Consider the following 14079-nt stretch of genomic DNA (forward strand, 5'->3'; position numbering starts at 1 on the left):
AGGCAGAATACACAAAATACAAAAATGCATCACAGATGTTAAGGAGACATAACTAGACAAGAATTCCTCAGGTCCAGCCAGTTGGACTGCATTTCTATAACAGAGCTGCCACAGTTTGGGTGTCAAATGTGTAACATCCACACAACTTTAAGCATCCATTCCCTCAGCTCTGATCATGTGCAGCATCAGAATCATTAATATTTTTCTACTGAGCTAAATCTATAGGTTTAGACTGTGTTTAGAATCAGGTCTACTTACATTACCATTCAAAAGTTTGGGGTCACTTAGAAATGTCCTTATTTTTGAAAGAAAAGCATTTTTTTTCAATGAAGATAACATTAAATTAATCAGAAATACATCTAGCTGGAAACAGCAGATTTTTCATGAAATATCTCCATAGGGGTACAGAGGAACATTTCCAGCAACCATCACTCCTGTGTTCTAATGCTACATTGTGTTAGCTAATCGTGTTGAACGGCTAACTGATGATTAGAAAACTCTTGTGCAATTATGTTAGAACATGAATAAAAGTGTGAGTTTTCATGGAAAACATGAAATTGTCTGGGTGACCCCAAACTTTTGAACAGTAGTGCATCTTTGGATCAAATTAAATCAAGTCTGACCATACTCCAGTCCCTTTCATATATTAGGGGTAGAATGGTGCATGTATTCGTCCCAAATCATCATGTACATGACGTCCGCCTCAGTGTGAAATTTCCTGGGTTTGGTACGCTCTGTGAGTCAAACAATTCCTGTTCAAAGTCTATTTATGTCCACATACTTGCATTAGATGAAGGTTTGGTTAGGTGCACCAGTTGCTGCACAACAGTACACTAGCAGGGCTATCATGAAAACTGGGCAGACACTGTGAAAGTTTTAAACATGTTGAGTTTGAGTTTCAATCAGACTTCCTGCAGCCACAATCTGCAACTTCTCTGCTCACACTGTACAAGTTAATCGACATGTGGAGCTCACACTGAGTGTAAGAAACTAGCCTCTGGTCAGTATTTAAACTGACAAGCCCCCAGGAAGTTTTAAAATCTAAAATTGTGGGTGCAAGATTTTTTCTTGGTTGGTTTTCTCTGCTATACTGAAAATCTACTGAACTGTGACTTTAAAACCATGAATTTTTTGTACCAATACACACCCAGTCTGTGTTTTTGAAGCTACGCAGGTTGGGTTCAGGTAGATTTTCTGAGGTCTGAGCTGCATCGGGTCCAAAACAGTGAAAGAGGCAGAGTCAAGATGATGAAACTGAGATTAGGAATTCAGCATCTAGGTAAACAAATGCATTTTATCACGTGATTAAAATTTTAAAACCAAAGCCCGAAACAGCTTTCAATATCAGAATGCAGTGTGGAGAGCTTAGTTGAAAATCATTGCAAAGAGCTGAGCCCTTATCATCTGCAGAAGCATAATCAATAGATTTGGTGTGTAAAAGGCACAGAGGAATGCTGCTGAAAAACGTGTGCAAATTCATTACATGGCCGCATACCTTCAAGGAGCTGTGTAAATCTGGGTTAGCATGAACATGTGTGATAATTCTGCATGCAGCTCGGCGACTCTCCCTGGAGATTTCATCTAACTCTGCTTCACAGTAAACATGACCATCACTGTTAAACTACATGCCTTCTGGGGATTCAGCTAATGGTTTCTCTTAATGACATGCTCACACATTCATATGCACCTTTTTAACGCACTTATGCTCATATGACGCACTTGGTATGCTAATGTGGCATGTAAAGTATATGTACATCCTGTCCTCCACTTCAGCGACACATGCAGTTTCTCAAATCAGATTCATGCATGTACTGCGAACTGCAATCAACATTCGTGTAAAGAGCACACAGCAACACAAGCACACTGCTGCCTCATATGCAAGCATAAGTAGTGACGGGATATCCCCCAGACAAACAGGGACAGACGGCATCACACACAGAAACAATAATTATCAGTTCTCTGAAACAGAGGGAAAGGCAAACCGTCTTTTGTGGGATGTCAGTGGGTCTGACGGCGCCTGAGGAGTGTTGGAGAGATCAAGTCTGCAGCGCTATCATTAGACAGGAGGGTTTTCAAAAAGGCAGCGCACTGATCGCGGGGAAGCGAGCTGACAGCACATGAAAAAGAGGTGCTTGTGTATCATTTCAACCCTCCCTAGGTTGTTGCTCACCCTAAACTGCTCACACATTATTCCTTCTTCCCGGCTCTCAACACACACACACACACACACACCAGCAGACTCTGGTAGTCGACATCAAAGTGTGGTGGAACGAGGCACATCATTAGCAGGAGAAGACAGAGGCGAGGGAGGATGAAATCATTTAGACGCCGCTGTGGAGAGGGAATTACTATGCCTGTCGGGACGAGGAGAGCACGGATGGAAGGAGAGGGGAAGACAAGAGGGAGGAAGGAGGGGGTGAACAGGAGCGAGAGAGGGTAATAATGAAGAGGGAATGAAAAGTCAACATGTGCAAGTAAGATGATGAGTGGTGGTAAAACGAGAAGCAAAAAAAAGCAAACAAGAGGACGGTAGAAACTCAAGAGAAAAGCTCGATGGCAAAACTGCACAGACTTTTTAAAGACTGTGGAGCTGAGCTGGGTGGTGGCTACTTCCTGATAATACATTCATGTTTTCATCTGTGAGGGAATCAGTATTTCTCTTTACAATCATCTCCCATCTTCATTGTTCCTCCCTGCAGTGCTCCCTGGTGTCAGCGGGCCAGGCGGCCCTGTTTGACAGGCTGAACACAGTAATTGCCAGCGACCAGAGAGATGAAATGTGAAGCCGCTGTGATGTTTTAAACATGACGCTGTTGTAGGTCGAACTTGCTCAGGTCTGTACCTGCTTAACAACTGGGGGGCTGTCAGCGCTCCTGACGACGTTATCTGACTCTCTGAACTCCTCTGAATAATTGCATCTTTTTCATAACAGATATCATAAAAGTTTTTCAATCACCGGCTGCTCCAGCTTCTGTATCCGTCTTGAATGAAAACACTGCCTATTTAGAGATGGCTGTTGGTAAATCTGCACGTTAACGAGAAACATTCCAGTTTCCTACAGCTTGCATCTTGTGTCAGCAGCTTTGGCCATCGTTTCTCTCATTAATTACAACGCTGTATTAACTGAGCTAATTGCTGAAATGTGGGAACAAAGCAGACTTGTCAAACAAAGGTGAATCATCAAATTAATCTGATCACAGCAGGAGTGGGCGATATGACAGTGATCCGTGTTTTTTGTTTTTTGGGGTTTTTTTTAGGAAACTGTACTGTTAAATAATCAGCACTTGAAATTCAGTAATTTCATTAAAGTTATTAATCCCAGTAAAGCTTCATTAATTCAGCACAGGGGGGTGTTCTCGTTAACGTCTCACCTGCTGCTGTGTCAGTCTTGGCTCAGAGATATGAGGCTTGGAAAAGTGTCTAGTAAAAGAAGAGAAATGCACTTCTCTGTAAATCAAAACTTGTCTTTTCTACACGGTTGGTCCTCTTTTCTGTCACCAAGCTAACAGTACAATTACCTACCCTCTGGATTAATAAAGTATCTATCTATCTATCTATCTATCTATCTATCTATCTATCTATCTATCTATCTATCTATCTATCTATCTATCTATCTATCTGTCTATCTATCTATCTATCTATCTATCTATCTATCTATCTATCTATTTTTTGTTCAAAGCTGTACCTGTTCAGTATAATGACACCTGAACCCTTTGGCATGTATAGTTTCATTACGAGGTGGGACTTCTGCTGTGCCGTTTGCACACACCATCGCTAAGCTAAAGCTAGAGGATAGTCCATAAATACCTCCATTTAGCGTGGGATGGTTGCGCTTTCTATTTCCACACGTTAAATACATGTGTGGAAACAATGTGCAGCTGACATGTGGGTGTGTCGTTTAAAGACTCCTCTGATGAAGCCGGTCTGAGTAATCAATTAACAGTTAAGTAGAGTTAGCTTTAACACCATTTACAGCAGGATAGGAGTTGTTGTTTTTTTTTAGTGAGCTCCTGAATTAATCACATTGTGCTAATAATAAATCCATTAATATAAATTGAACATAATACACAAAGTACCATAAATCTGGAAGATCAGGTAAAAACGAATAATAAACCCACCATCCACACTCTTGCTTACATTTTTCAAACAACTTCCTTAACACTAATGACAGATATTTGTCTACCATCAGATATTCGAAATGGCCTTTATACCGAGGTATCTCTATCTAGATCTCAATGAGAATGATTGTGCCTGCTGCTTTAAGGAACTTGGTGGGATGGACTTTGGGTGTTTTCATGTTTTTATCATGACAAAAATTAAAAGACCCAAGTAGCAATAAAGATTTTGAAAAAAAAATTTCCTTAAAATGAATCAATAAATGAGAACACGAGCACCAAAGCCTATTCTTCTTGTAGAATAATAGTCCAGAGCAGGCATTGTGATGTGTTATAAAAAGGATTAAAAGCGTCAAATATCCATTTAGGATCTTTAAAAAAACATCATAAACACATTAACTTAAGATGACAAGGTTCTACAAATCTCTTTACCTCTCCGTCTCACAAAACATACAAAAAAAAACCTCACAAACACATAAACGCTTTGGGCATCAAAGATAACCATTCGGTTTTCTATCCCTCAGAATGCAATTAACCATTATGTGGCCCTCTATAATCTGCCATGTTCATTTTATTTGCCTTTGATACAGCAGGGGCTTATCTTGCTAGTCTTTACACAGAGCACTGCTTACATCCCCCGGCAACAGGAAAACAAAGTCAAAGTTATCAAATCTTCTCAAAAACTAAAAAGGAGGATACATCAAAGTACAGAGGCAGAGGGGGATCAGGTTCAGTGTGTCTGACGGGACTTCATACTGTAAAAAAATGGAGGTTAGTCAGTGAAGTCCATGAGAGAAGCAGCAGAACTGATCTGGGATGTGGAGACAAACTGATGACCTTATTTTTCTGTGTTTGCATCCATGAGCGTTTCTGTTTGAGAGCAAAATAGATGGACCAGGACACACAGCTGAGATCTATTTTCAGGTCATAATGATGCAGAGAGAGAGTATGTGTGTTTTACCGTCATTGCCCTGGCTTCCCTCTCTCTTCAGCATCTGCACCGCCCCCACATACTTCTTCAGCTGGACCTTCAGGACCTCATTCTCCCTGCACAAACAAACAGAAACACAAGCGTAGATTAGGGCAGCGATAACCGCAAGACATTGTGTACAGGCTGTTTAGAGTTTTACAGTAAGCATCCTTACTGTAATTCACTACAGCCAAGATCAATATTTGTGCATCCAGACAAAGTATTCACCTTCTGCGTGTGGTTTTTCACAGTACAGCTGTGACCATGGGCACATTTCTTAAGGACACATTTTCAACAACTCCGAGAGCTGCAGCAAGCCACTAACAGGAAGCAGTTTACTCTGTTTTATGACAGCACGCGGTGGAGGGAGATGGTGTGAATCTTGTTGTGACACCTTGTCACCTGAGGAGTGATGAAAATAAAAACACTTGGAGTCTAATCCAGGTGGTCAGGCTGAGATGTTTTCACAGTGATGCGACTTGATGATCAGACTGGGATCAAATGCTGAGGACTACATCATCAAAACCAGCTGTGTGAGACACATTGGGCCACGCACTTTCAGAAATAATGTGCAAACACGTAATTAACTTCTGAATGTGAATCCAAGCAGGAGGCAAACAGGTGATCAGGAGCTTGGATAGTGACATATTTATCCATGATACAGACAGACGGAGGGTTTAGATCCAGCAATCAGCCACAGCATTAAAGCTATTGACAGGTGAAGTGATTAACATTAATCATCTCATTACAATGCAGTGTTCTGCTGGGTCCTGGCACTCGTGGATGTCACCTTGACAAGTAACATCTACCTCCCCCCGATGGAAACAGCACTCCCCAGCAGTCTTCCCTAGGAGGACATAGCTGACCCTCACCATAAAGGTGCACAGAAACAAATCGAGGAACACGACAACGAGCTCAAGGCATTGATCCCACTTTTGAACTGCCAAGATCCCAATTCGATCAAGTATTTGTGGGACCGAAGATCCCAGTGCCAGATGTCACAGGACACCCCCAGGAGGCCCCAACAAGTCAACATTGGCTGATCATTCTAAGTACAACTAATAGACAAAAAGTATACCAACACTGCTGTCTACATATTTTTATACTTAACTCCAATTTAGGAAAATCTTAATGCTACCGTTTACAAGTTTGTTTTAGATAATGGTGTGTTTCCAACTGTGCAACAACAATCTGAGAATTACCTTTTCCTGCTTCACTATGATAGCACCCCCTTTGGAAAAAGAGCACTTCTTCACAGTGCAAATATGTACAAAACAAAAAGTCAACTGTTCAAAGGTATAAACGTATTTAAACTTCTGGTGGATACTTAGCCTTGGTTTAATTTTTAGTCAGATAGTATGTGTTAAAAGGGATGTTTCTGGACGCTAGAGATCACTCCCTCTCCCAACATTGGGCAGTCAATGTGTGTGCGTCTCTTTCCTTGAAATAAGAAACCACTGAAGCATTTTCTATCTTTATTATAAACATGGGAGGTATAGTAGTAATGTATAAATATAGCACAACCTGCTGTTATCTGCCTCCTACACCCTCCTACAACTGAGCAAACACTTCCTGGATGCACCTGACTGAATGAAACCTTTACTCCTCCATTGTCTGCTCCTGGATTTCAAACCAGACCAATAAGGTGGCTCATTTGGAAACATTCTCTAACAATGTGAAAACAGTTCACCAAAATTTGTTTCTGCTCACATCTGAGGTGAGAAACAGGCCAAGCAGCTGCGTCATCTATGTTCACTGTAGATTGACCACAGTTTAAAAGTTGTTTTCTAGGATTTCCACAGGTGGTCAGTGATACTACATGCCTCTGAGTTGGATAAAGTAGCCTAAACCTCAACTTTATGCAAAAAAAGGAGCAACAACATGATGTCCAGCTCTTGAACCAGAATTAACAGCTGCTTGCATAGACAATGAATGGGAAGTGTAGAAATGATTGAATGAAGTCACTTTGGATGTAGTGCGACATTTTACATGCTACACTCATCGAGCTCCACGGTAACCTTTGTGACCTCTTTTAAAGCCTGAGCACATGGCACAGAAATCACTGCTGCAGGACAAACCTATTTGAGGAAATCTGATTTCAGCAATATCTGATGGAAACCCCTTTTTCATGTTTGTATGACCTTTAAGATAATCACCTTAGTGGCTAAAGCCGTCTGTTCCCTATAAGTACATGTAAACACACTGCTTGACTGGCCTATGCAGAGCCTTGACCTCAACCCCATCCAACACCTGCAGAACACCAACTGTGAGCCCGGTCTGACATCAATACTGGATAAAATCTTGTGAAAATGCTTTCCATTACAGTCAAGCCTGTTACAGCAGCATAACAATGCCTGCAGTTTTGGAACGAGGTGTTTGGCAGTGGGCGGAATGTTCAAGTGTTCAGGGACCATATTTAAAATTTCAGTCACTAGACTTTCATCAGAGGAAATCTTTGACAAATGGTAAACCAGAAGGACATGAAAAAGAACATGCAGATGCTTTGTCATTCAAGTATTCAAGTCAGTTGTTAGTTTGCAGGAACTCTACAAACACAACAGTGTCAGAAAGAGTGAGGGTATGTCAATACAGATAGCAGCCAGGAAATCAAATTAGCAGAATGAATAAATATCAGAAGGGATGAAAGAGAAAGAAATGTTGCAGGAGCATCTGGAAAGCTGTGATGAAGGGCAGTACTGACAACCTTCAAACACATCAATAAATTCAATTAAAGCTCACACCGAAGGAGCTTTATGTGTGCACAGCATGCAAGAATGTTGAAAATGACAAAAGGCTAAATATTGGATGTGGATATTGACCTGTGTTTTGTAAGCAAAATCAAAACTGGATTTCAGTATTCACTGTACTCTAAGAGGACTTGTAAGTGTAAATGTGAGAGCAGGACTGAAGCTGAGGATGCAGACACAAAGACACAGTGATAAAGCAACAGAGGGAGAGATAGTCTTTTTACAAGGCCTAACCCGCTGAACATCATCGACTTTGGGTAGGAAATCAATCAGAGCTGGAGTGTGGCTTTATGCTCTTGGCAGTTAAATTTAACAGTCTTTGTTTTGTGCTGCCGTCGCACCCCCACACCCCTATCCAACCCCTCATTCTCCATGGGTGATTTTTGGTGCCCTGCTTATCAGCCCTCATTCACCACCAACAATAGAGGCGCCTGCCGGGAGACCTCCTGAATCCACACGATGAGCTCTCAGTGGAGCTGTCCACGTCGTTATCAGAACCACCCGCAGCCCAGGCTCTTTCTCAGCCTGATTCAATTACAGCTAATACATGCCGCTTGTTCCAAAGTGTGTATGTGTGTGTTTGTGTGTGAGCTCGGCGAGATAGGCGGATATTCAGAAGCATCTTATTTAACTGAGAACAAGCCTTGTGTCTGCTGTTATACCAGCAGGTAGATTACAGTGTTTGACAAAATGTGAGTGAACTGGCCTTGATATGTGAAGCTCAGGTTAAGAAATTCTTTTAGTGGTTTTAGAGCTTTGACTTATTTATACCTCAGTCACTTTGGCTCTTTTGTTTTGTGCATCTCGCTTAGGTACTTTGCACCTTTACAAAAGTGAAAAATCCATCTCTAACTGTATACAACTACGTGCCCACATATACTGCATCGGGATATCTGTCAACCTTCAAAAGATTATCAATAGTTTTGTATTACTTTTGATCAAGAACCAGTAACTTTATATTAGGCACAGAAGAAATGTCTAGAATAAATGTGTAATCAGTGGTTAAATTGGGATTGTAATATTTTTGTAGTTTTGCCATCAGCAAAAGTGAAAAAATATTTCTACATGCAAAAGCATGTAAGAAACAACCAGTGGAAAATACAACATTTCTGCAAGCGAACTCTCCTGTGTATCTGAGTGAGATAAAGAAATGGTAATATTAGACTACTGCCAGAGGAAGAGAGAATCTTGAGATGCATACACAGGTGTTTTAATAGTTTTACTACACGGGAATTCAGTCACATTCTACAGTATAAAAATGTAAACACGCACTAATGATGTTTTAGCCAGAAATGATTCAACTAGCTTGCCTTAACGAGCCATGCAGGAATTTGAGTCGCAACGGTTAGCTAGGAAAGCTCATGTACACTTACATCTTGTTGAACAGCATTTAGTAAAAACCAACATGTATGTTGCTAATGAGACAAAATGAGGTCTCTGTCTCAGTTTCTGAACAGTTTGACTCACCAGATCTAGGATGCCGGTACAAACCTGTCTTTAGCAGTTCATTTCAGACGGCTTTGTTTTTCCCTCTGTCATCAGCATGTTACCTTTTTCTTAACTACAGGAAACAACCACTGAGCAGCAGTCTACGTCACTTAAAATGTTTAATTCTTCATAGGATTTGGATCTTTGGATCTTTCACCAGATGATCTGGTTTGATGTCAGTTCTCGTCTCTCTGCATGCAAAAGTTTCACCAAAGCAATTCCACTTGTCACTTTTTTGAGGGAACACCAGAGCTGCGTCCTTCACTTAGTCCCAGCCACGACGACTGTGATTGGTTCAAAGAAATACAAACAAGCCAGAGCGTTGTTTCCCACAACAGCAGAATGACAGTGAGGTGCAGCCAGGCCATTATGTTCTACAGAATGGGCTGGCAAACCCAGACTAGTTACTGACCTATTTTTCTCCCTACCTCTCCATCCATCTCTCCATGCCATCTGTCCCATCTGACTGACAAAATACGGGGCTGATCTGCAAGACAGATTTTGTGGAAACCCATTGATAGTACAAAGGGAAACCCTGTAAAATATTTAGTATTCCCAAGTTGCTACATTTTATATGCTCCAGAGCGGCTATTAGTCTAGATTTATTCGACCTAATGGTGTGAGTGGCAACGTGTTTTCATCAGTGTTGGAATTATTAAGACAGAGAGTTATATACTTTGCAATAGATGGATGTAGGGAGGTTGAGCGTCCCTCAGTGACAATGAAGATTGAAGTGGCTGAAGTCCCAGACAGCTCTGTTATTAACTTTATCTTTATAGCATGTTTCAGTCCTTTTTAGATCCATTTTTAGTATTCCAGTTCATTTCCCTTACATCAACACTATTCCCAACAATGACCATCCAATATATTCTCTGAACTCAGTATAGGCAGATTTGACTGTCATTAAGTAGCTCAATTAGAGCCACATAGACATCCCATCAACATAAATGTAGCCCAGTTGCCTCTGGTCTCCTGTTTCAATAGTAAAATCTGTGGTTAGAGATTAATTTTACACAATGTAAACCTCTTCATTGACACACCAAGCAGCCATAACACCAAAATCATGAAGAGGTGACATGAATTACATTGTTACAATGCAACGTTCTGCTGGGAAACCTTGGTTACTGAAACCAAAACACACCTAACATAGCAACAGCACTTTCTGATAGCTACAGCCTCATTCAGCAGGAAGTTGCAGCCCATCACACCTCAAAAACTGCTCAGGTACAGGTGAAGAAACATGACATGGTGCCAAGACATTAGTCTTGACCTGGTCTCCAAACTTAAGCCACCTTACAAGCCAGAGGATCTGTGTAGATGCGATGATGGATGGGAGCTGGTTTGGCAGCAGGAAGGAGACCTACACATTACTAGGCAGGTGGTTTGATTGTTGTGGCTGCTTCTGTATGTACAGATGGAGGTTTAGTAAAAGTTTTTGATCACAGAGCTTTCCAAATGAAAGAATTGGTACAATAAAAGTGAATGTTGTTTGGTTCTGTCTGTCATATCAGTCGGTGTGGGAATAGTCAGTCTCAGTGATACTAACTGGAAGACAGCAGGAACTAACTCAGAGTCATAAAGCTAACAATAGAGTTGAATTCCCAAATGGTTTATAAAAAAAAAAAAAAAAGCAGGCTAATGTATAACAACAACAACGACAATGGCCTGCTCAGTCATATAAAATGTAGTCCGATGGGTGCAAAACTGTCCAGTCTGCTAAGACAGCTCAGCTCCAAATTGTCCAAGTTTGTCAAACGGCAGTGGAGCTTTTAGTAGCTAAAAAGCCAGATTTCTCCCACAGGAGTTGGTGGAGACAACAGAGCAAAAAGCACTAAGAACATTAACGAGGGGTCTGTACCAGGACACTCACTTACCTCATTAGTGTTATTAATTGTACCAGAGCTTTTTCTGCTAAGGTGCTGTGTCAAAATGCCTGCTGTAATAAAGGTCAATTACTTGCTCTTACTTGGCGTGTTGGTACTTCAAACAGTGCTTTTATGACTAATTTAATTAGTATTAGTTTGGCTTATAACATTAAAATGTTGTGAAATTAATTTTCGGGAAGCACAAGAAAACGGACCTGACAGGGTAGGTGATCTGAGATATTAAGAGTCTTCAATAGGTGCTGAAACCTGGGAAAAAACTGTCATCACCACTTGGGATCTTCAGCAAGCCTTCTCTAACCTACTCCACTATTCTGGCTTTTTAAAATGCTTGCAAACCATTATGCCATTGCTTCATTCTGACACTTGTTGTGACACATCACCATTTCGAAAGCTGCCAACAGAAATTAATTTCCCAAAAGCTTGTCAGTTATTCAAGAACACTTTTGTTTGTTCTTGAATAACTATTCGGAGAATCATTCAGCTGCAATCACTCTCTGCTGTGAATAAATTATTCTCCGAACAAACAATATTCAGTGGGGCTGTGCTTGAAATTGAATTTCTTTTTTCAGGTTACAACACCCTGATAATGAACACATTTCGCTGAATTATTGATCACTTTGAAACAACCAAAAGACTTTGGGCTGATGTAATGTGCTTGCTTTTTCCATCATTTAAGAAGGAAAAACACTGCCAAAGCTGCAGAAATGAACAGAACGTATTAGCAGGAGAAAGTGTCAGCTTGTTAAGTGTATTGTGTCAACCTCAGTCATGTTCTCCACCGACAAGGTATTACTGGTAATCAGGCATATCAGCCTCACTTGTGTTGAATGGGTCTAAGTTTGGGAACATATTCCAACTGTGGATTAAATAAACTTCAGAAAATGGCACAAATTACACTAGAACAGACCAAGGTTTAACACTTGTAATGCCTACTCTCAGCAAAAGCTATGTATGTTCTCAGTATATGGTTTCTAGTATTAGAAAATGATGGTGATAGAATAGCAGTATTTACTAAGTCATTATATCAAAAGATGGTAAGAGACACACTGGAACACATCGTGGATTACACTCAAATTGCCACATACACTACATATGCAATACAAGCAGGTTTGTGGGAAACTTGGAGAAGTTTACACAAACACAGCAGTTGTCAGAAGGACAACGCAAATAAGCAAGTATCCTTCAGGTTATGAGGGAACATCACTCTGACGACAGCACAGTACATTTTCAAATCCAATTTCAGAGCACAACGACAAAACACAACCTGGAGGAGTGATGTACACTCTCCGTGTCCTGTGTGGTGTCTGAATCGGAGCAGATTCCCTCAGGATTTGCAGCAGTTCAGGCCGCCACATGCTTGATGAAAACCTAAAATTCCTTGTTTTTCTACTTATGCAATAAACCTGCTCCAGCTCATGCAAAAATATCTACAAATATTCCAACTGTTCCCTTTTCACTGGTTGAATTCATGTTGTTTCCCTTCATTGAGTAGAAATAGTGGGGAAAGACAGGCCTCACAAGTATCATCAATCTCATGTTGCCCCAAAGGAATTTCACCCAGTAGAAATTAGTGATTGTTTTAGATTTTTATTTAGATATTGGTCAGGATTTTAGTGAGCAAAATGTCATAAAATAGTGAAAATATTCAATGTGCTGTCTTTAAATGATTTGTTTTGTCCAACCAAGAGGCCAAATTATAAGGGTAGGTAATGAAAAGCAGCGAAGAAGCTAGAAACAGCAGCTAGTTGGCATTTTTGCTTGACAATTTTTTAAGCAAGTATTTGCTTATTAAACATTTTTAATAAGTCAACTAACTACCTTATTTGTTGGTTAGTGAACTCTCGTCACAAACTGAATATGTGTCGAAGTTTTGCACAGTTCTTTCTCTGATTCATTTTACTAATCTTTGGCGGTCTGAAGATGTGAAAGTGAAAATTTCAGGGAGCATGAAACCACAAAAACTTCCTGATGTCATCAGAAAAAAAGGCTCACTAGGATTTATTCTCGACATACCATGAATATCTGCATAAAATTATATGGCAATCGATGTAGTAGTAGCAGATACAGTAGATATTCCAGTGATGAAACTACAGACAGTCTAACAGACTGGCAGCTAAAATGGATAGTGAACAGGGTTTCTGTCTTTGGTTGACCTCCAACATTGAGGGTCAAAACACTGCAGGAACTTGTATACTCATTTTTATTCTCCTCATTATTGAGCTGCTATAAATGCTTCTGCATAAGACAGCCCCTGAGAATCCTTTCAGCACACGTTAACCTGATTTGACCAGATTTCCATCACATGGACGATGTATAATTTTGTGGAGATTAAAGGTTCTTTATGGTAAACATCCAGTGGCCACTTGACTGGTTCCTCAGACTGGGAACAACAGGAAAAACTAACAGTTTCAGCTCTACTTTAATGTGTACCATCATTAATGAAAACACCTACCTCACATTGACTGATCCAAACAGCTGAATAATTATATGTTATTAGCTTATGTACCCACCAAGGCTAAAAATCTTGATTCAGGGTTGCATTAACATCCTCTGAGTGCACCAAAACAACCTTAGTTCAGTGAACCAGCATTCTTCAGACCCGCAGGACAACAGTTAAATTATGGATACAAAACAAAACTAAACAACAAAGCCCCACGGTAGGACACCTTGCAATTACCTCAACCCCAGAACTGGATCAAGACTATTTCATCACTGCAAATACAAGGTGTTCAAGCTCATCTGAAGTTCTAAGCGTTTTGTCTGCCTTTAGGGACAGTAAAGTTTTAAATGAGTGTGTCAAAAATTAAGTAACTGTCCGGTCCAGCTGATGTGGCACCAACCACTTTCTCATTAAGGGTAATAGTCTGATCTAG

At 40.5% G+C, this 14079-nt stretch overlaps 1 protein-coding gene across 1 annotated transcript in view; it reads right to left on the reverse strand.

Annotated features, from left to right (window-relative positions):
• The window catches only part of snx29 (sorting nexin 29), a 175456-nt gene that overhangs the window by 131690 nt on the left and 29687 nt on the right, over window positions 1–14079 (reverse strand). The window contains exon 14 of the mRNA XM_055004707.1: window positions 5077–5162. Within this exon, the coding sequence (XP_054860682.1) occupies window positions 5077–5162 (86 nt within the window). The remainder of the gene's footprint in view (window positions 1–5076; window positions 5163–14079) is intronic.

Source organism: Amphiprion ocellaris, chromosome 18, assembly GCF_022539595.1.
Source record: "Amphiprion ocellaris isolate individual 3 ecotype Okinawa chromosome 18, ASM2253959v1, whole genome shotgun sequence".
Lineage (NCBI taxonomy): Eukaryota > Metazoa > Chordata > Actinopteri > Pomacentridae > Amphiprion > Amphiprion ocellaris.